Source organism: Plectrocnemia conspersa, unplaced genomic scaffold (genome assembly GCF_051122295.1).
Source record: "Plectrocnemia conspersa isolate PC_06_02 unplaced genomic scaffold, ASM5112229v1 ptg000013l, whole genome shotgun sequence".
Classification (NCBI taxonomy): Eukaryota; Metazoa; Arthropoda; class Insecta; order Trichoptera; family Polycentropodidae; genus Plectrocnemia; species Plectrocnemia conspersa.
This window is the reverse complement of record NW_028277177.1, coordinates 6,364,361-6,387,321: the sequence shown is the minus strand read 5'-3', so window position 1 is coordinate 6,387,321 and position 22,961 is coordinate 6,364,361. Positions and strand designations below refer to the sequence as shown.

The 22,961-nt window shown below is 30.0% G+C and overlaps 2 protein-coding genes across 5 annotated transcripts in view; one reads left to right on the top strand and one right to left on the bottom strand.

Annotated features, from left to right (window-relative positions):
* Positions 1-2,365: 2,365 nt before the first annotated feature.
* LOC148227143 (uncharacterized) lies at positions 2,366-13,001 on the top strand. Its single transcript, XM_088201921.1, has 5 exons — positions 2,366-2,458; positions 2,574-3,544; positions 5,779-5,812; positions 10,333-10,380; positions 12,192-13,001. The coding sequence occupies exons 1-5, from the start codon at positions 2,447-2,449 to the stop codon at positions 12,861-12,863; spliced, it is 1,737 nt and encodes a 578-aa protein (XP_088058047.1). The 5' UTR covers positions 2,366-2,446; the 3' UTR covers positions 12,864-13,001.
* Positions 13,002-15,583: 2,582 nt separating this feature from the next.
* The window catches only part of LOC148227141 (uncharacterized), a 47,958-nt gene continuing 40,580 nt past the window's right edge, over positions 15,584-22,961 (bottom strand). For 3 of the 4 annotated variants that reach the window (XM_088201252.1, XM_088201251.1, XM_088201253.1), the window contains 4 exons: positions 18,159-18,391; positions 17,760-18,087; positions 17,174-17,280; positions 15,584-17,103 (listed from right to left, as the gene is read on the bottom strand). In XM_088201252.1, coding sequence (XP_088057378.1) covers positions 16,943-17,103; positions 17,174-17,280; positions 17,760-18,087; positions 18,159-18,391 — 829 coding nt within the window. In that variant the 3' untranslated portion in view covers positions 15,584-16,942. Of the gene's footprint in view, positions 17,104-17,173; positions 17,281-17,759; positions 18,088-18,158; positions 18,392-18,997; positions 19,186-22,961 lie in introns of those variants that run through there. The other variant, XM_088201254.1, reaches the window with a different exon arrangement.

The following is a 22,961-nucleotide window of genomic DNA, read 5'->3' as shown; positions in this document are numbered from 1 at the left end:
GATTATTTTTTTTGCATTGAAAGGCAAGGGTTAAAGGTCAACTCAACAATACATGTTTTGAGATAAACGACTAAATGGATTTTGAATTTTTGTTAAATATTAAGTGCAAATAAACTAAAATTTTACCATTCTTCTTACAACATTCTTCATTGTGTATATTTTTATATACAACCTGAGATGTTTTAGAAAGTCTAAAAATAATCCTTAAAACTAAAAATTATATAGTATACAATTACATATTTTTTTACTTATATACAAATATTTATAAACATAAACACATATAAAAGAAAATAATATATAACATAAAAAACACTAGACTTTAGAGTTTTGCCATTCGAAGCATATTATATTAAAAAAATAACTATAATACTCATTTCGTTTATTTATAAAATAAAACCACAATTTCAGAGCACATACGTTAAGGTTATTAAGGGGTAACTCAACAACTACATATATGTTTTGAAATAAACCAGCGAGTTGTTTATGCATGTTTAAGAATATTAAGGGCTGAATAAACTACGGCAATGTCGGGTTATTAAATGGTAGGGTAATTACATATTATATTCCTTAATTTTATAAAACTTATATAATTAAGAATGTTACAGTGTGAATAATATTATCATGAAATCAGAAAATCACATTGCTTAGTTTAATCTTAATATTCGTATTATATTATATTATAAATATAAAAATAATTAAATTACCATATTTTGTATTGAGTGTAGATATATTTTTAATCAAAAGGTGTTTGTTTTATTTAATAACAACAATATTATTCTCTATAAAGGAAGTATTTTTTTTTCCTATATTTTTGCCAACCCTGTCTGTCATCCATAGGCGTAATATGTCCCAGTTAGCGGGGCGTTCGGCTACAATATGTTATTATTTATTCACAGAGATATTACGTGCAGTTGCGCCACACCTGAGGTACCCGTTCTGACCAAGTGGGGGCAACATAACCAAGACCTTCGCCCGGGCGGGCCTTTTCGGCATCGAAAGAGAAAGTGCATATTGTTGCTATCTGTTTTAATATTGGACTACATGATGATTAAAAAATAATGTTTAATTTTTATTTTTCTCCCAATGCTTCATCACACTATAGTTTAACTAAATTCAAGCTAGATTTTTACAATCAATATCGTCTTTATTTGTATTCAACGTGCTCAAATTATTGGAGAATTGATTGCTTTTAGCTCTACTTTTTTAATGTAGCATTACATTTTTGTCTTGTAAATCTAATAGTTATTTGTATGTATTGTTAATGCTTTATCACCACATCTACAAAGTTGATTTATGTTAAGTAGAGTCTGTTATGAATTTAATATTCATAATAAATAACTTTTTATTTCAATACGATGGAGCATTGCGTGCTTTTTATATGATTTTGACTCTCAATAAGGATCTAGAATTTAAACTAGATTTAGAAACGCCTACATTAAATTTAATCATTCAAGTAATTTAACACAAAATGCGTTCTCGAGACAAATTTAATCATTAACTTGTTTATAATTGGATAGTTGATTGGCGATTTACTTCTGTGTATACTTTATTTTTAAATAATTTTATTTACATAAGTTAATATTTTTTTAACATTATATCTATCTCTCAGTAGCGTGTTGTCATTAGACTAGAAGGACTATACTAAAACATAATCTAACAAATTTATTTGATACATTAAAATATAAATTTTTCAAAAAAGCGATAGAAAGATTGCCCTCGCATTTAAATAAATGATTTTGGAAATTTACATAATTACTTTAAATTTAATAAATTGTAACATTATCAGTTTATTCAATCGTACTATTTATTCATGGTATGGTATAGGTTAATCAATTTTTTTATTGATTTTTTAATAAAAAATGCTTGTTCCAATATTTTTTCACAATTTTTCTTTGTCTGGTAGTTACCCCGTCACCCCGTTATAACGCATTGGACTTATGTCTGTCAGGTTATAACGGAAGATTTAAAATAAATAAATGTATGGTTGAAATAGATAAATATATAATATAAAAACATAATGTAAATGATAAATTCATCATATTTTATTTGCTGACTGTATTTTTTTATGTAGTATATATATTTTTTCCATACCATGTTTTCAAAATCACGGCACACCACTGCTATATTAAATACATAAATACAATTATATTTGTGAAATATTGATATTGAAGTAAATATTGCTTTTATTATTGGTTTTTTATAAGCCTAACATAATTGAAATTATTATAGAAAGTTTAAAGCATTATTTTTGTGTAGCTATTCTTTCGAACCATCCTATAGTTGAGACGCGCGCCCAAACTTGCTCTAGAAATTCGCCAATTCACAGCCTCCCAAAAGCCCCCATTCCTCTTTCATCCGCCCCTGATTGACCAAACCGGCTCGATATAAAAGGCCTGCAATTCGGATCAAAAATCATCATTCGCCTTTGATCTTCAATCAAACAACAATGGCATTCAAGGTACACCGCGCTTAGATAACCATTTCAAATGCCAAACTCTCACAATTATCTCAAGCTAGAGATCCGCATTTATAGTGTTTTGTGTAAAAATAATTAATCATTATATAAATTTCAGCTTTTCGTTCTGTGCGCCGTTTTGGCTACGGCCAACGCTGGCTACTTGGCTGCTGCTCCAGAAGTAGCTCACTACTCCACAGCTCACACTTATGCTGCTCCAGTGCAGACATATGCCGCTCCAGCCGTGCATACCTATGCTCCAGGACCAGTAGTAACCAAAACCATAGCCGCCCCAGTATACGCCAAGACCTATGCTGCTCCAGCTGTAGCCCACTACTCTTCAGCTCCTTCAGTGTCTTACTCTTCAATCTCCCAATCATCTCCAGTCGTAGCTAAAGCCGTCCACGCTTACGCTGCTCCAGCTGTCCACACCTATGCCGCCCCAGCTGTCCAGACTTATGCTGCTCCAGCTGTCCATACCTATGCTGCCCCAGCTGTCCACTCTTATGCTTCCCCAGCCGTCCACTCATACGCCGCTCCAGCCTTGGCTTACGCTCCTCATCATGATCATCATGCCATCGGAGCTTCTCACGAGAGCACCTACCGTTCCTTGGATGGAAACTCAGCCGTTTCCACTTACTCCAAAGCCGTAGACAGCGCATACTCCAGCGTACGCAAATACGATCAACGCATCACCAACGACGCTAAATTAGCTATTGCCGCTCCAGTCGTAGCTACCTATGCCCATGCTGCTCCAGTAGCCCATACCTACGCTCACGCTGCTCCAGTAGCCACCTACGCTCACGCCGCTCCAGTAGCTACCTACGCTCACGCCGCTCCAGTAGCCACCTACGCCCACGCCGCTCCAGTAGCCACCTACGCCCACGCTGCTCCAGTAGCCCATACCTACTCCCATTCCGCTCCAGTAGCCACATATGCCCATGCTGCTCCAGTAGCCACATACGCTCATGCTGCTCCAGTAGCCACCTATGCCCATGCCGCCCCAGTAGTCAAGGCTGCAGTGCATTATTCCCCAGCTTCCGCTGTATCCCATGTCAGCTACTCCTCCGTCGGAGCCACCTATGGATGGTAAATAATCTGATTTTCCTTAAATTATTAATTTTCCACCATGAAGCTCCAATCGTGAAAAAGTTTAGCACAGGACATTAGTATGAATGCGTTTTAAACAGTTTAACAGTGATCTGTTATGTATGTATATATATTTTTATGTATTTAATATTTATTACTAATTTTAAATAAATAAAAATATGTAAATAATAATATTTTTTATTTATTCTCTTTAACAATCGTCTGTTTGACCCATACATTTATTATTTAGACCAAGTAAATAAAATACACAGCTAAAGTATATATTGTATACTGTTCTTTAAAAGAGTTGGTTAAACAATAATATAAAATATAGGATATAATAACAATATCAATAAAACAACATTGAATATATTAATTTTTAATCAATAATTCAGCTAAGTAATTTAAACATGAAATTCACTTATATTTTATTAAAGTTAAAAAACAGTGAAATTTTAAAAAGCTTTAAATAAAATAAAGAAGATACTAATTTACTTTTAAATTTTGCTTTACTGTCATGAATAATATAATAATATATCATAAAACCATTAAAACAGATATACGATTATAAATATATATTACAAATATTTCAATTATCTTCATACATTATTAACAATCTAAAATAATACATTCACAATAAGTTTACAGTTCTATTTATTTAATCACACTCACATAGGTGTCTCTAAATATGTGTTATCATTTAATTCATTATTAAATTAGTCTAATTGTTATATTATTTATTAATGATGTAATTTTTAAATATTTTATTTCACATTATATTTCAACGGACATTAAAATGATTTTACTTAATAAAGGAAAAGTTTCCAATTTCGATACAAAAATCGTTAATATTACAATTTTTCTTAGCAGTCGACTATCTGTGAAATGTAAGAAAATGTATTGCATTTGATTAAAGATTTAACAGATTTAACTTAGCAATAGTGCTATTTTGGCAATTGCAACAAATATAACAATCCTAGTTTATCATTTTTATCAAAACTGCGTATTGACTTGAGTTTACTTAAGTAATAAAAATGCTTAAATATATTATTATAAAACATTTTGCATCCTTAATTCACAAGATCGCCCAGTTATAAATTTTTCTCATGATGGCTTTTGTTTTAAAAAAAATTGTTTAAAAAATTATATCTTAGTCTCTTAAAAATGTTAAGCAGTGTTATCAATTATTTGTTCAATTTATTAGTAGTCACAAAACTCTTGTATGAAAGCTTTAAAAAAAAAATCTGTTCGGTTATCTACATATTTAAAGTATTTTATATAATTTTAATATTCCTATTCTTCTTAAAGTACCTAATTCAAATCAACATAATGATTATCATTTGGTTCTTAATCGTTTTCCTAATTTTAATCGAGATTTTCATTTATTGAATAGGACATATATAACAAACAACAAAATTAGCTTCAAAAAGATGTAATGTACAAGTAATAAATACTAATTGATTTTTGTTGTGATGCAAACACAAAAATAACGGTGTTTTAGCAGCCTGCCCCATACATAGTATAAGATTCCACAGGTGGAGAAATGATATCCTTGGGTTGATTCGCTCTCGTATTTGTTGTTGCTGTTTGTTCTCGGTCTCGGTCTGGTTGTTTATCGGTTCGAATCGTGTGATCGTCTGCTCTAGATGCGGGTTACTGTCTTTGATCCTTTCAACTCGAATTGTTTAATCTTTTGTATCTATCAAATCACAGATACTGATGTTGGTTGACCAATTGCATCGCTTATATATTCGATCAAGAAGATATATTCACGCTTATAATAAGTGAAACTGCAAGATGAACACATTTTGAGGTCGTTAATTCAAGGGTTAAATTACAATAGCGGTTTTTACGCCGGTTAGACGTATTGTCTATTGCATTATTACGCACAAAAGGGAACGGGCGAGCTAATATGGTGTCTATTTAATTACACAATTGCAGTATTGAGTATTCTCTTATCGTTATCAAGCAATACGTCAAAACGCGTTGTTATTTACTTTGAATAAGTTAAAAATTGCCGTTTGAATGACTTAGGTGGACCTCTTAATAAGTTATTTTTTTTATTATTTTTGTTTAAAATACTTAATGACATATTTATTCATCTTAAATTAATCCGTATGGGTAATAAAATAATAACTTACTGAACAAAAAATATTTATTACCGATAATTGTGAAAGATAGACACTTACAATTAACATCAAAGAAGTAAACATAAATTTATTAAATATCATCAGGTGTGCTTTAGAACAGCGTTCTTCGACTGATACTGTATTTGTTATATACGATAGTTCTTTCTTAGACAAACTCAACTAGAATTGCTACATTTGCCGACGACACTACAAAAATGGCAACTTGAAACTGCAAGATCATCTTTCAAAAGTCCAAGCTTGGCGCTCTAAATGGCGAATTAGAGCTAATAAATCTAAATCAATGCATGTTACGTTTTTGCTGAGAGATACTTCTCCTTCGATATTCCTTAATAGGAAATTTATGCCACAAGGGAACTTCAGAAAATATCATTGAGTTCATCTCGACAGAAAAACTTATATTTGGAACAAAATGAAACATTTGTATCTTCTACTTCACAGGACAAAATTTTGGTTTATCATTGGAAAAAAGGATAATATATAACTTTATCATTAAACCGGCATAGTATTATGGAGCTCAGATTTGAGGTGTGACCTCCGTATCGTGTATCAATATTCTTGAGAGATTCCAGAATAAATTTCTTAGGATGATGACCGGTTCTCTTATGTGTGTGCCTTACAATTATATGGTAAGTGATTGCTAGTGTGTTAGTGTAAAAGAAACAATTAAGATTATACCACCACATATTGGCAAATAATTTGCTAAAAAACAAGATTAAAATTATTAAATAAATTTAATTAACATGAGCAATATCATAACATGAGCAATATCATGAGAAAAGTACTACCAATTAACCCATTATATAATATTATTAGTTGCTGTAAAAAAGGAGACAGAAGGAAATTTACGTATTATAAAAGATTTGCTTTAAATAAACAGATTGCATTTTATTAAAAAAATAAAAAATATTGCTTATACTAATTTTAATGACCGTAATAATTCCATAAGTGTTTTATTTACTTTAGTTCTATTTTAATTTCAATTTTCATTAGAGCATGTAAAATTTATTCATTAATTTTGGGGGAACTGGTAGATGAGAACTTTTCCTATTTAATGATATTTCAAACTAATTATTACATTAAAAATAGATAATAACATTTGTGGTCCAAATATTTCTTACCCATCTTTAATAATTATAATATTTACTATTATTGTTATATACTTAATCAATAAAATAAGCTATTACAGTAATATAACATATACATAGAGGTAACTGTTTTGACACATATAAAGACGTTTAGTGACATAATAATAAAAATACTTTGCAATTTAAAACTATACTATTTTTTAAACACATAATTGCACCCATTGCTATTTGTTTTTTTATGAATTATAACATCCTGTTGCATATGAAAAGTATTCACCGCTATGCCACACAAACAAGATGTGTGTTATCTGAAAAGAGCCCAGGGCGTGCAAAACTGAGATAGACAGATAGATGGAGGATAATGACTTCCAATAAGAATTTCACGCAACACAATTCCACATATATGGCAAAGGTGTCGTAATCGAAAGGACACTAACTGCATTGCGAACACACAATCGTTTGAAATTTCCCAATGGATTAAATATTGATTGTCGCACAATGGCACATTAATGACGAATCATCAAGCAGAGTTAAATCAACGAAATCGCACCATACATTTTGTAAATGTAGATATTGTACACTCGTGAATGTGTGGCATTGTCAACCGTTGTCACAGGCGACGTGTGGCTAATGACCGAAGATGATTTATTACCATAGACCATATAATTATTTTTTGTTTAGTATAAATGGAAAAAAACTTAAATTATGCAGATTTGGTAAATGACACAGAAGTTCACAAAATATATTATTTTAAATATAAAGGCTTTCTTTGATATTATTCAATAAAAGTAATAGTGAGTGCCTTAAAAATTATTACTTTGATATAGCAACAAAAAATATACAATCTGAATATTATATAGCAGGATTATATTATTGGTACATTCTATTTCATCCGATGAAGTATTTATTTGAAAGTGAGAGTTGTTATTTCAATGTAAATATGTAGATATTGAAAATAGTATATAACCAATTTAATGATAGTATTGCAGAATAGTCATTGTTAAAATTATATAGTACATTTTTATACGAAGCTTTGGTTGTGACCTAATTTTTTTGCGGTTTTTAAAACGATGAGACGCGACCTCGAAATTCGATCTCAAAAATTAAAAGTGTCCGCTAAAATGGTATATTAATTGCAAGTGCGCTTTTTTAACAAAAAAGTAAAAGTTTTGTACAGGTGTCGACACCTTATAGTCAGAAGGGCTCAATTATGTCGATTAATATGTTTAATGATATTAATATATATTTAATAAACTATATTGGTTTTAAGATAAATATATCAAAACCAATCTACTCCCAAAGTGAAACCAAGCAAAACATAATACTAGTTAATGTATGTATAAATAAAAGTTGCCTTAGAAAAACTTTTAATTTTACAGTATTTAAAAGAAATTACTTAAATTAATTTTACTATTTTACATATTTTATAAATGATGAGTACAGAACCTTAATTTTAAAAATAGTAATACTATTGTATTCGGTGAAAAATAAAGAGTGTAAGAATTAAAAGCCGCCCTTAAAAGACAATAACAAAATTAATTATTATTTTATGATTTTTTAACAAATCCACCATATTCTTCAGACCTTGCTCCGACTCTTACTTATTCAAGTTAAAATTTAATTAACGAATAAATAAATTTAGTAGTATTTTTAAATGCTTTTTTACTCTTACGTCACAGCTCCATACAACATAATATTATTTTTTAATCTTATCTCACTATTCCATATTTTTTTTTACACAACTGATAAATATACCCATTGTCTTTTTTTCTGTAATTATCGACACTATAATTTGATTGTTTTTTAATAGACCATACATCGCTACAATTTAGTTGGTCTTCAAACATCAATTACACATTTCTTCTTCAACAAAAGCGATTGTTTTAAAGTAAGCACATTTTATTGATTTAGTAAAGCTCAATATATTATATAAAAGAAAAGTTTTATAAACCTTAATGTCGGATGATTTAGGTGTTATGAATATTGCCTTCCTTTTTCATCGTTTTACTGCCGAATATATTTTTTTGAGTATCGTTTATATCGTTAAAATATGTATATGATTTAACACACAAATAGTGCTCTCTAAAAATAATTTCCTATTTACAATTAATACAATTGACTTAAAAAAATACCTAATTCACAGCCTTGAGATGTATTATTGTAATATTAGACTGTTTAAGCTTCTAGAACGTTTTCTCGTTACTTTTAATAAATCCGTTTACAACCTTCAATTTTACAACTTGATATATTGAACTAGAATAAATACAATATTTTATATCAGGGAAGGCTAATAAACAGTGAAATCCATAAACGTAATAAAAATCGTACACTGTTTACTCAATAGCGAAACTTAAAATGTGTTTTCTTCCATATGTTAAAAAAACAGGATTAATTAAGCCAAAAAATAATTGTTAATAGCAAGCAAAGACAAAACATCTATAATATATAATATAAGTACATAAATATGTTAATAATAATTTTTACCTCACATATAAAAGCGAAAGTATGTAACCAAAATTTATAAAAAAAATATAGTTTATTCTTAACATACAACATAAATTTTCCGCTATTTTATTGTCATTTTTTATGCAAAAAATATCGTATTTACAATAAATAACGCAGCATGGAAATTTTCTATAAAAACCAAAATATGTGATGACAATCACATATTTTTCTGTTCATGTAGCACATATCAGTTGCCACGGAGGAAATGAATTACTTTTATCTATTCAATTTAACTTTATCTTAAGCTGATGATTGACATTTACACGATAGTAATTTTCACTAGCGTTAATAATTAAATCTTATCATAAACACTTGAAATGTAAATTAAATGATAATAACGCTTTACAAATTGACATTGCTTGTCTGATATTTCCCATACATTATCTTCATTGCTTAAATACTTGCCAAATACATTTACATGTATTTAGTTCGATTTTTGTAAAATGTTTAATAATTTATTGACCAATGGCAAGTAGACGCAGAGTGTTTGTTATGAATAAGATCAGCGCATGAGGCGCCGCCGGCCATTGTAATCCCGTCGTGGTGCTGCCATTTTAGTGTTTCCAGAATGCATAAACCGGCTCTTATATTAAAAATAATGTAATTTAAAATAATAAATATGTGAATTTAATTTTTTTATAAAATATCTCCTATTTCCAGATTTCACTTTCAGCTTACTTGAATCTGTTGGTTATTACACCATTGAGCTAGCGCGTGTAAAGCTTCAATGATTGACTTACAACAATAGTATATAATATAATTTTAGTTTTTTTTTCTTCAAAATGCTTAGTTTACTCAATTCGCAAAAAGTTTAAGAACCCTGCCTGTCATTATTAACGAGAGCGTCTCATACGGCAAACAGCTTGGCTACTTCCTACGTGTGTTGCCAAGTCCATATGGTCCAGATCATTCTTTGCCCCCTTCCCCCCGTCACACAGCCGACATGTGAATGTTTGCAATGGACCACGAGGAGAGGGTAAAAAACACGTCCTCCTAGCGCGCTAGTTAGCCCTGTGAAATAGTATAAAAGCTTTGCGCCACGCTTGAGCTGCATCATTGTACCGTGATATACAAAATCGGAAAAATGGCATCAAAGGTAAATAGGCAAACGCGATTGTGCGGTGTGTGTTGTTCGGTGGGGCGTTCACAATTTTTCGGTTTGACAGACCGTGGATTCTGGTTCTAGTGGATTTTTTTCAATAGATTAAAAATAAATTTGCAATATAAAGATATTTTTTATTTAAAAATATATGCTTTACATAAAAAAAATAGTGTGGTGCATTTAAAAGTAGCCTCATATGTTGCAATTTTCTTGGTTAAAGAATTAAATGATTAGTGCATCTATAAAAAATATTGACTTATCTTGTATCTTCTTTATGATATTAAACTTTTTTTAGTAATTGATATTGTTTGCTGTTTTAATGTGCCATAAATCTGTGCCATAGATAATTGTAAAATAAAATAACGAAACAAATTAAAAACATGCATATAAGATTCAATACCTATTCATAAAACTGTTATAAATATAATTTGAAATATTATTGCAATTTCTTATATCTAGCTCTTTTAAATGTATCTGTATTTCTTGTTAAATATTAATAAATATAAAACGGTAGTAAAGTTTTATTCATAAACATTATCTTAAAAATTTCTTTATCACCCAAACAAATTATATAATACTAAATTGCTAATGGAAAGTGTGAATGCAATTTTTCAGTTTATGTAAAACGCTTTAATTATATTTACTATTTTATTTAATGAAATAATTATTATATTGAAAAATCAGTATATATAATTTAACTGTTGGAGAAAAAGTTGGTGATTCCATATAAACACTTTATACAAAACTGCAAGTAAAGTTACTTTTTAAAATAATAAGTAAAAATACATAGTCTAATAAAAATAAGGGTTATTTTTTAATATTTATAAACATACAACATTAAAAATATCGTACTGAATAATTCAGAAAAATATTTTTTTATTGCAATGTCTATTTTCCGTGTAAAATCGTGTTCCTTCTGTTTTAAGCTTCATTAACGAATAATTAATTTTCTTTACAATATTTGGTGTTTAATGTTTGAGTTTGTTTTTTACGGTTTTAGCCCTTTATTCCGGAAGTGAAATTATAGTATTTTTACAATATAATGACGATAAAAATACTATAATATTTATATTTCCATGTTTGCTTAATAGAGTCAGTACTTACTAAGTTTTGCTTAAAATATTTTTTTAATTTATTTAGAAGAATTATAACAATTATCGTAAGCTTAATTGGTTATATTTTCAGTTATGATTAAAAATTATTTATTACTGCCATTTTTCTACAAAAATCTTAAAAAATATGCATCTTACGAAAGTTGTTTTTAAAAATATCATTGTAAAATGTCTAAAAATAACCAATATTTTAATAAAAATAATATAAAGGCTAAAGAAATAAATATATACTATTTATATAATATTTTACCTGTAAAGATGAAAATTAATTAGTCAGAAAATTTACACTTATGTCTATTGATAAAATAATTTTATTATAAATTTAATGTAAAATCAAAAAAGAATCAATTTTTGATTCTTTCTTGATTTAATAAATTTAATTTAACTTTAATATAATTAAAGATTAAGTTAATATATAAAACATTCTCCTTTCATTAGAAAATGAAAAAGTATTATTGAAATCTTGTTAAAATATTCTAAAATGCTTTAAATTAAGTTAATTATACATAAAGCATGCTGCTGAATTTTGTTTATATCGTAGAATTATTAAAACCTTAACTAAATATAATGCCAACTCCAAAGACAATAAGTAAATATTATATAAAATATTTTTTTTTAATATAATATTGAATATTATTTATACTTGAACAACACATACAATATAGTTAAAATTATATTTTGTAATGTTTTCAGCTCATCGTTCTCTTCGCTGCCTTGGCTACAGCCCAAGCTGGATTAATAGCTGGACCGGCTTATGGTTCGTACGCAGCGACTGCTTACGCACCAGCTGCTCATTACGCGCAAGCTGCCCATTACGCGCCAGCTGCCCATTACGCGCAAGCTGCCCATTACGCGCCAGCAGCCCATTACGCGCAAGCTGCCCATTACGCACCAGCAGCCCACTACGCGACTTCCCACTATGCTGCACCAGCCGTGTCAGTAGCTGCCGCTCCCCTTGTTCACAAAGCCATCGCCGCTCCAGTCTATTCCTCATACTCTTCCTACCCATCTCACGCGTACGCAGCTCCAGCTCTCTCCTCGTACGCATCCCCTTACTACGCGAAGACAGCCATCGCTGCCCCAGTCTCTTATGCCGCTGCTCCAGTGATCGCTAAGTCTTATGCCGCTCCAGCTGTATACAGCCACTCTGCCTACGCAGCTCCAGTTGTCAAGAGCTACGCTTCTCCAATCTACTCCAGCTACGCTGCTCCAGCCATCCACGCCGGCCCAGCTCTCTCTTATGCCGCACCAGCCATAGCATCTTATGCCCATGCTGCTCCAATCACCAAATCTTTAGCTTATTCTCCAGCCGCCGTAGTGTCTCACGCTTCCTACTCAGGACTCGGCGCCAACTATGCTTGGTAATTCATACCCCGCATAACATCTAATTAAAAAAAATCAACAATACTGAAACCATGATGACGTTATCAGTCATCTTGAGTGCTGTTTTGTAAATATAAACATTTTTATGTAAATGAGAAATTATTGTAATAAATTTTTATATAAGAAGTTATCGCCTATTTATTCACTTACGTCGATTATATGTGCACATGTCAAATTAGCCATAATTCAAAACACGTACAATCTCATTACACGTTCCAGCGATCCAAATGTGGTAACGTTACGTGTTCATTGATATTCCATTGACACCTTAAATAAAGCATTTGCTACGATTCGCTTCAGCGTATTCATGTGTTTTAAGCATTTCTAATAGGGCATTGTGGCATGCAAGGAGAAAAATTCAGGCCAAGCCGGCAATTTTTCAGCAAATTAAGAGATACAAGGTCTGCTTCTGAAAAGTGTGAGAAAAAGATAAGTAATCGATGTATCGTATGAGACATAATATATCACAAGTTGCGAAATAATTCACGTGTGCATATTTGTTTTAAAATAATGCGCGTCTGAATTGTAACTGGTCTGAAGAAGTACAGTCCTACAAAACCGGTCGTTTATAAGACGGATTTGGCACGGTAACACTATTTACGAGATGCCCTCGCATATTATTGCTCAATTATTGTCCTAAAGGACTTTTACTTTCGTCTAATTAAAATAAACGCACTGGAAAAATAAAAGCAACGATAAACAGTACTTGTCAAGTACATATAACGAGCATTGCGAAGACAAAATATGGATAGAGTACTTCTTCACTCATAGATGCCATAACAGGAAACTGGTTGTTATAATTTATATATTATATAAAAGTATTAGTGTATAGTAGTTAGAATGAGATAAACATAAATAAAAATTTTATTTTTTTTCAATCAAAGTCGAAAGCAGAATTCCATTCCATTTTTTACTAAAAATGATACCACAATGGCCACATTCACTGGTGATTCATATTTACATTCATCACACTACGAATCTATTGTAGCATCAAAATATCTGCAGAAGAGCGTAAGTTATATTTATGATAGCAATTATACTATATTATTACGATTAATATTCACTACTAAGAGAGGAAGCTGCACATGTGTTAAAAGAAGAGAAACTAAGATAAGTATCTAAACAGCTGGGATCGCATTAAGTAACTGTTGCTATACATATTTAAAACCTATATGAAATTATGAAATAAAAATCTTGGGTATAGCTTATATCTCCAACAACTAAATAATCCAAATATTGCCCCACGATTCGTGGCAGATAATTAATAAAAATATATAGAAAATAGTTTGGAAAATTAAGGAAGAACATTCACTGAAAATCAATTATAAAATCATAGGGATCAAAAATGAGGTTTAAATTAATACAACGTGTATCATAAACAGCAATAAAAAATAGGATAAACAGAACTATCTGTTTCTAAGGATATTATATTTTAGTTACAGTTTCTTTACAAATGCTTCTACGTTATTTTGCTTTACTAGAACCAGGTTATTTACTTTATATATTTATGCATTGCTAAAGATTTCATTATTCAGTATTTATTTGCATTTATTTTTTGTTCTTAAATTAGTACTATTTTTAAAATAATAATATAAACAATTACTCTTCTTATAATATAATGATTGCAATATAAAACTAAGTAGTATTGTAATAAATTGAAATATAAATACAAAAACACTTATTTTTACTTATTCTCAAACTTGTCGTGACCATCCGTAAACGCTGAGTTTGAAAGACTTGTTAAAAAATCATAGAAGTAATTGATTTTTGTCTCAAATTTACTATAAATAAAAGCATAATATATATGACAATTAAGCAATCACCTATGTGTGATATTTTTGTTTGCGCAATAATCCAGTCACCCATTCAACATCTCTTCAATAAATAGAATCAGTAGATAGAATATCCATCTCATGCATTTTGATTTCATTCTGAACAGCAACTTATCTTGGTCAACATATTATTTTAACTGAATTTTCACAACTATTATTTAGTATTTTTTATTATAGTATTTATTTTAGTATTTTTCCACTGTGTTAATTAAGAAAAACAATTTTACATAAGAATCAATTTATCTTTTTAGTTAGGGAAAATAAATAAGAAATTAGTGAACAGTATAATTGATTTAAATTCGTAATTAGTTTCAGGAAAACATACACAAGTTACGGTTTTATATAACATATTTAAATGAATTTTCATCAGTGCTTCAAACCAATTAAAAATTTATTAAATTTTTAGCAGTGTTTCAAACCAATAAAAATTTATTAAAATTTTTTTATCTAAGTTATAAACCAAAATATATTTATACACGTACACTATTTTCGTATGAATTCAATAGATGTAGCTAATTATAACACACATTTTACACGAATTTATTAAATAAAATAATATGTTTATAAGTGTAATTTGAGCTCTTGAATTTATTTATAAAATATAGCAAATACACCGCTGCAACTTTACTGAAATCTGTTTATAATATGTAGCAAATACATTTTTGATGTATGATATTTATAATTGTTTTAAGATTTCAATTCCAAAGGAATCAAACCCGATCTTAATAGATACAAACAGTACAATAATATTATATTGATTTTTTTATTCACATTAGAATTGATGTAGACATACATTGGTGTGAAATCAAGTTCACATTGATAAATGTTATAAATTCACCAAATAAGGAACAGGAAATAAATAAAAGATTGTTTACAATACATAATATTTATTTATTTATTCAGGCACAAGCATGCATGCCCTACAAATAAAAATGTAATCATCGACATGAACATTTCAATACATACGTATCATTCATGCAGTCACACAAAATTATCTAATATATACAATTGATTTTAGAAAGTTTTTGAGCAATGTATGATAAAAAATAAGAAAGACAAAAGTATGAAAATATCACAAATAATGATTTTCTTCCGACAGTAAAGCTTAAGAGTATCAAGTAGGACAAAATATATTTTGTTTTAAATAATTAGAGCAAACAGACATATAGTCTATACTTATATTTCATTTGAAAATATCATCTTAATAAAATCATATTATTATTTACAATTTTAATTTATAAAATAGCATAAATATATTACTTACATATAGGAAAATCATAATTTAATTAAGTCGCACATACGATTTTGAAATAAAACCATATCATTGAAGGTACAATGCACTTTGAAATTCACAATCGATATTTACAATCCTTGACTGTCTCGAACTATACACAATACAAAGACTTTAACGAAAACGATAGCACTTAATACTACGATCTTAATTCAATGGATGCACAAAAACGCATTTAACAAAATAACTGACATTAATTTTCAATGATAAAAACTAAATCCAATAAAACGAGGATTGTTATGATAAAAAATATTTATAGAGTTCAAATTTTAGGTTAATGAAACAATTAATATAATAGTTACATTATTGTAGATCAAATTTAATAAATCTGATCACAAATCGTTTACAACGTATTAATTAAATAGTTTAACCTATTACTATCTGTAATTTGCAGACAGCTCAACGACACAAGCGATGCCCAAATTAGTAAAAATAAAATTGATAATCAATAGATAACAATCCTTAACAATCTTTTCAGAATATTCAAGAACTATACATAATCGAGTTTTAAAAATATTTTTATATTTTATACGACATGTCAATCGTATTAATTTTTAAAATATCTAAAAAAAATATGTAAAAAATGCATCAAATATAATTTTCTTCAGGTCCTAACAGTTTGTTCAATAAATAGATTTTTGTCTATATTTTTTATTTTATTTTTTTGAAGAGTTTTTCATTTAACATTAGCTAAACAAACTTAACCGTTCAAACCTAACCTTATCGTATGGAATTCATGTTTGTTTAAAACCTATTTATCGACCTGCGCTTCAAATCAATAATACGGGTCAAATATTGAGTTCAATTTCAACATCATCATTATCATCATCGCTAACAGGTAAAAGTTCACCATTATTTAATTACGTTCAATATAATATTTACACGAACGGGGAAAATACTGCACAACAATAAGTAAATTAGTAAAACATATTTATCATTCACATAGAGGTCGGCGACAAGAAGTTCATCTCTCGAAGTTCGGATGCTTTTGGCCGGTAAACTTGAGGCTTTTGATTTGTAGATTCCTGTCCGTTAGCAAACTGTTGAGATATTTTTGAGGCATCTGCGGTCAAGTTTTCAACTGAAGCGACAAGTGAACCTTAATAAAAAAAATTGTTAAGAAAACTCATAGATTGATCAATAGAAAATGAAAACAGAACTAAACTTACTTTGGCCTTCTTCGTTGATAGTTTCGCGCTGCTGACCAAGTAGACCAGCTAAAATCCAAGAGCGTGAACCTAAGTCTGCAGGTAATTCAAACGGACTTGTAAAGAATCTAAAGAAATAAAAAAATCAACATTTGTAGTTACATAAAAACAATAAACATTTTATGTTTTGTAGCAGGGCCAAGATAATTGTAAGAATGTGGTTAAGATAAACACTTTTTTAATAAATGATTACGCAGAAAAAAACAGAGCATGATCTGATTTTTAAAGCGCTGGAAAAAAAACGTCAAAATAATTCAGAATCGGCTGTCGCCGATATTCACAATATTAATTCATCTGTTCTTTAGACTTAAGATATATTACGGAGTAAAAGCTTATATTCACTGGGAACATTAAAAGAAAAAGTTAAACAACAGAAATCATCAAATCTGTTGTCGGAAGAGTTAAAGAAACCAGATGAGGAGTGATGGTCTTTAAGGGAACGATAAGAAAAAAATATACTTTATATAAAAATATCATTTGCCTCCACTGCATCATATTCTGAATATAGAAATAACTACACAAAAATTATTCAAAATGTATTACATACCTATTAATTGGATTTCGACTCTTCCTCTTCGAACCAGGACTGCCAGGTGGTGAGTTAAGAGGAGTCGCCGGTAGACTCTTGCTACCCCTTCTCATTGTATTATTATATCCTGCACCTGGCGATAGAAGATTATTATCCACTTCGGAATCCTTGGTCATTTGTATGATTTCAGTCTCTCCTACAGGTCCCAGAGACGTAATCCTCGAGCTGCCCGAGCGTCCTGAGATTATTTGTTGAGCAACGCGGACTATCGAAGAACCGCATGCGGCACCTTCGCCTTTAAATCCGTCGTCGGTTCCGGCCGGTTTTGGCTTCACAGTGGGAGGGCCTGAAATAATATCACAATAAGTCACCGTCATACATAAAGATGTAAAAGATATGGGGTTCTTTTAAACTTACATTTACTGAGAGCGCCTATTGGTACTCCGTTGATGAACTGCTGACACGGCTGGGTATGCTTGGACCAGTCGACACCATCTTTCTTGGCAGCTGCTGAGACAGTTTGGGCTATCTGTCCAGCGTTGCTGGATGTGTTTTGTTGCTTGTTGCCGCCCAAGATCGAATTGGGATATCTTATAAGGAAGAAGGAATCGTCGTGAGCTGGTGGCGATGCAAATTGAGTATCAAAGTCACTGTAAAGAAAAAAAATATAAATTAATCAATGTAAATTTTGGCAAAATAAATTTCACATTTCAAATTTTTTTCGTATATAATGGATGCAAAATTACACAATTCTTTTAAAGGAAAAAATAAGTATTAAATATTTTTTTTGAAACGGATACAATTGGCATTTAGAGTTTATGTATATTATATATAAGAATATAATAAAACTGATTAAAACAGTCTGAAACTGTAACAGGATTATAAAAATAAATATTTACAATTTAAATAAGTAGTAGTAAAATATTTTTTGCAGTATATTATACGTGTAGTTACGATGCATTTGACCTTACAACATTATTGTAGACTCATGCATGATTAATAATGAATCTTTTCTGAATATATTGATATTTTTATAAACATACAATTTCTAAAACAGTGTTTATATAAAATGTATCTCAACATTCATTAATTTTTATTGTTGTAGTACAATAAACTTAATTCCTCATACATTCATATCGCTTTCGTATCCATGAACAAACATACATTATTCATACAAATTTCGTATATCAAAATTCAAAAGTCAACATACAATAGAGCACACATTCACGTATGCCCGCTATAAAAACGATACTTACAAAGCAGACGCGTATCCCATTTTAAATTTTTCTAGTTTACAACTAAGTTATCACAGTTTACTATCACAAAAAAATCACTATATAACTCCCACCGACAAACGGCAGACCGCTAAATGAAGGGCAAATCAGAAAAATCTATATTCGAGCACAAATACAAGAACATTCCTACACAACAACGTAGAGAAACTGGCTGATGAAACGAACGTAGATTACTTATATAAACTACGGCGCGACTGTAGCGCCACCACACGACGAAACGGTCAACTGATATTTTTAAAACTAGTCGGTGATGCAAATGCACTCGACGTTTCGCGATCGTTAGTACATTTACATTTGACATTGGTACAACAACGGTACAAAATTAATTTTCGTGGTACTGAACATCATGTATTATTTTTTTGGGATAAAATATAATAAAATCATCGAAGTTATTAACCGTAGAGATGGCAGGAGTAATATGAAAAATTCTATACATAGTGTATACAAGCAGATATTTTTATAAGATTTAAAATTGATCAATAGCAGTTTTCAAAAAGACGTAGATACATATATTTAAGTACTTTGATATGCATGGGATTTTTTATAGATTTATCGCACTTTGTATTTTCCATGAACTGGTTCTATCTAAAATTCTAGAATATTTTCTATTTACGCGCATTGTATACGTTGAAAAATCATTAAAGCAGATTAAATCAAACAAAACAGTAATATTGGGGTCTGGTGGACTAATAAGTGCATTGAATAATGCCACTTTGCTCCGACCATTCCAACACCAGTGGCGTAGCTATGGTGGGGCGGAGGGGGCGGGTCGCCGGGCGGCACTTGCTTGGGGGCGGCATATTCGCGATGGAATCGTCTAGTGTTGTTCTTAACTCTGAATAGACAAAAAATTTAAGTAAATCTACGAATAGCAAGAGCTTAACAATAATCAATTTATTATTCTAAGAAATGCTGATTTTATGACCCTGCAAAAAAATGTATGGGGGGGGGGGCAGCAATTTCAAGTATTGCCCCGGGCGGCACATACCCTAGCTACGCCACTGTCCAACACATATGCTATAAAAATCTATAAGCACTAGCGAATGTGTCACTCTTGTTCAAAAATGCAATGACTTAGCGTGCGTCGTCCCCAAGCAATGCGAATAATTAAGACAGAATAACGTAATTCGTACATGGAATCTGATTTTGAATTACAAAAATACGCTATTATTAAAAATTCATCACCGATCACCAGATTTTAGTTTGTCTGGTGCGTCACAATACTTACTAGTAAATGTTGATTTTAACACCAAAAAATACATTTTGTATATTTATTGTAAATTTTCCATTACATCATTACAGACGTTAGCCCAATGCGTTACAACCGTGTAAACGCAATCAACGACCATAAAATAAGTAGCATGACATCAGACTGAAATCAAAGTCTGTAAATCCGAGACATTTATTTAACTATTATTACAGCTTTAAATCAATATATTTCAGAATGAACGACCTAGTTCAACTTTATTTAAATTCATACGCAATATTAGAAAAATCTAGGAAAACCTAATCCATGATTTTATATCAGAATCGGATATAATTATATAATAATCACTAATTTCGATCTTTCATAAAACACAGAAATTGAAAAACATTCCATATGGGAGCAAACCCAAGTCTTTCAGTTATTAGTCACCGACTTACACCACTACTCTATCGTGCTGGTTATACAATAAATTCAGAAATATGTTCAAAACCGCTTTTTATTAATTAAAATGTTTTATTTCAAAAAGATATTAAATTTCTATTTAAAAAAAAATATAAGTTTATAATTTGATAAATTAAAATACAACTCTTAAAACAAATTTGAGCATAATTTAACCTAAACCTCATCTAAATTAATTAATATCGAAAGACGGCAAAAATATTTCATTACGCAACCAACCAATTGGTTTTATTCGATATTTAAAATAAGTACTATTAAGCAAAGTAAATTGGCAGTTTACAACAATCGGCCTAAAGATTATTACATTTTCTTCATGTGATTGATCAGTAACCGGTAAGAATTAGTGCACAGGGCGGTTTTTATTTGTAATTTTTGAGGTACAGTTGACGAGATTAATATCTTATCGCCCCATTATACATGATGAACCAATTCATTTCCTATGTTAGCAGCACTGTAAATCAGACAGCTGTAAAACAGAAAATACATGTGTATGTATATCTGTCACAAGAACTCCTCTGAAGCGGAGAACAATAAGGACGTGACATTTGCACATATCATTCTGGCTGTATAAGATATATGATTATTTCTCATATGTTTTTTACTACTAAATTTTTGGCATAATTTATACTTATTACATTAATATTATCTAAATTTTAAAATGTTTTAAGATGGGATTAATAATATCAGATTTAAAGCGATATTTTTAGACCATTGTTATTATCGTTCAATCGGGTTTTCCCTCTTTACCTTAATGACTCAAAGCAAACATTGCGATAATTCCGTTAATAAACTATAATAAGCTCCAAATCTGAACAAACAGTAACAAACGTAAGTAAATGAAATTACCGCAATTTGCCCAAACGCTTTTATCTTTTTTAAAGGCACAGCGAGATAAGGAGTAATCAACAATCAGGCGTGTCGAATATACGTATCCAATCGCGGATTGATTACGATAATGATTCTCGGAAAAGAGTTAATACGTCACTAGGGAAAAACTGTTTACGCCTCCCATGATGTTCTGCCTAAAGTTACGCAAATTCACAAGGCCGAAAAACGCGTGTGCCAGAACTATCGTCATAGATAGCGACGTGCTGTGGGTACGACCAACACCACCTAGATAGAAGGCCGGACAGCAGCGCGCGTGACGTCATTGGGTGTAGGGATACTCGGCGCGGCAAACGTACTAGAGAATCTACGCGCTTTTACGATTTCGGTATTTTTAATAGCCTTTTTAGAATAAAAATAATTCTTAAATTTAATAAAATCAAGGTTTCATTTATGATTTTTATTACTAGTTTTGAAAATTATCAGAACATTTTTTAAAAATAGGTCAATAAAAAAAATATAATTAAAACAAAGTACATTTAAGGAATGTCCGAAAATTCTAGTTTATTTGTATGTTAATGAAAAAACTTTTTCACTGTTTATTTGATAAGAGTTTACATATTCAATTACATAAAACATATAACAAATTTTAGTACATGGTCTTAACATAAATTTCATTCTTATAGTTCAAGATAATTTGTTTATAAATATAACTTTTCTCCATTTCACTTATAAAACTTGAATTTTATTTGACATATAACAGCTTTCTCTCGAATCGCTACTTCAATCTATTGTTGTTTTGATCTGGAAAAGTGAATACATTAAGTCAATCATTGCCATATTTATACATACAAATTAATATTTGAATACATATCTTTTTTGCAGCTCAGCTGATCTCTTTTAAAGTAAGTTGACATATGTCTAATTAAAATTAATTGGTATGATACAAAACAAAACCCAACATATTTACAAAATAAAAAAATCTTAAAACTAACTACCCGAGGTGAGTGTTTCTAATTTTCTCCTTTTCTTTCCATCAGAATTAATCGATATTATGTTATTTTTCTTTTTCATATAATTGTTTAAAAATATATTTGTAGATGTTTTTATTAATAGCCTTAAAATATTAAAATCGGTATGCTTCAATGATGGACAATAAAATTCCGATAGAAAGAAATCATGTTCTTCGACTGTATTTAACGTTAAACATATTACTAATTCCCTCTGAGCTTTACATTTTAAAAACTTATTTTCATGATTAGTGCTAATTAATTTGTTTATTGTAATGTAATTTAGCATAATTACATTTACTAAATCAGAGTGCGGATACAATAAACCGCCTCTATCAACATTTTTAATAAAATTGAAATTTTCTTCTAAATTAGCAAAATTTAAATGTTTGTCTAAAACTAAAAACTTTTTACAAATATCACA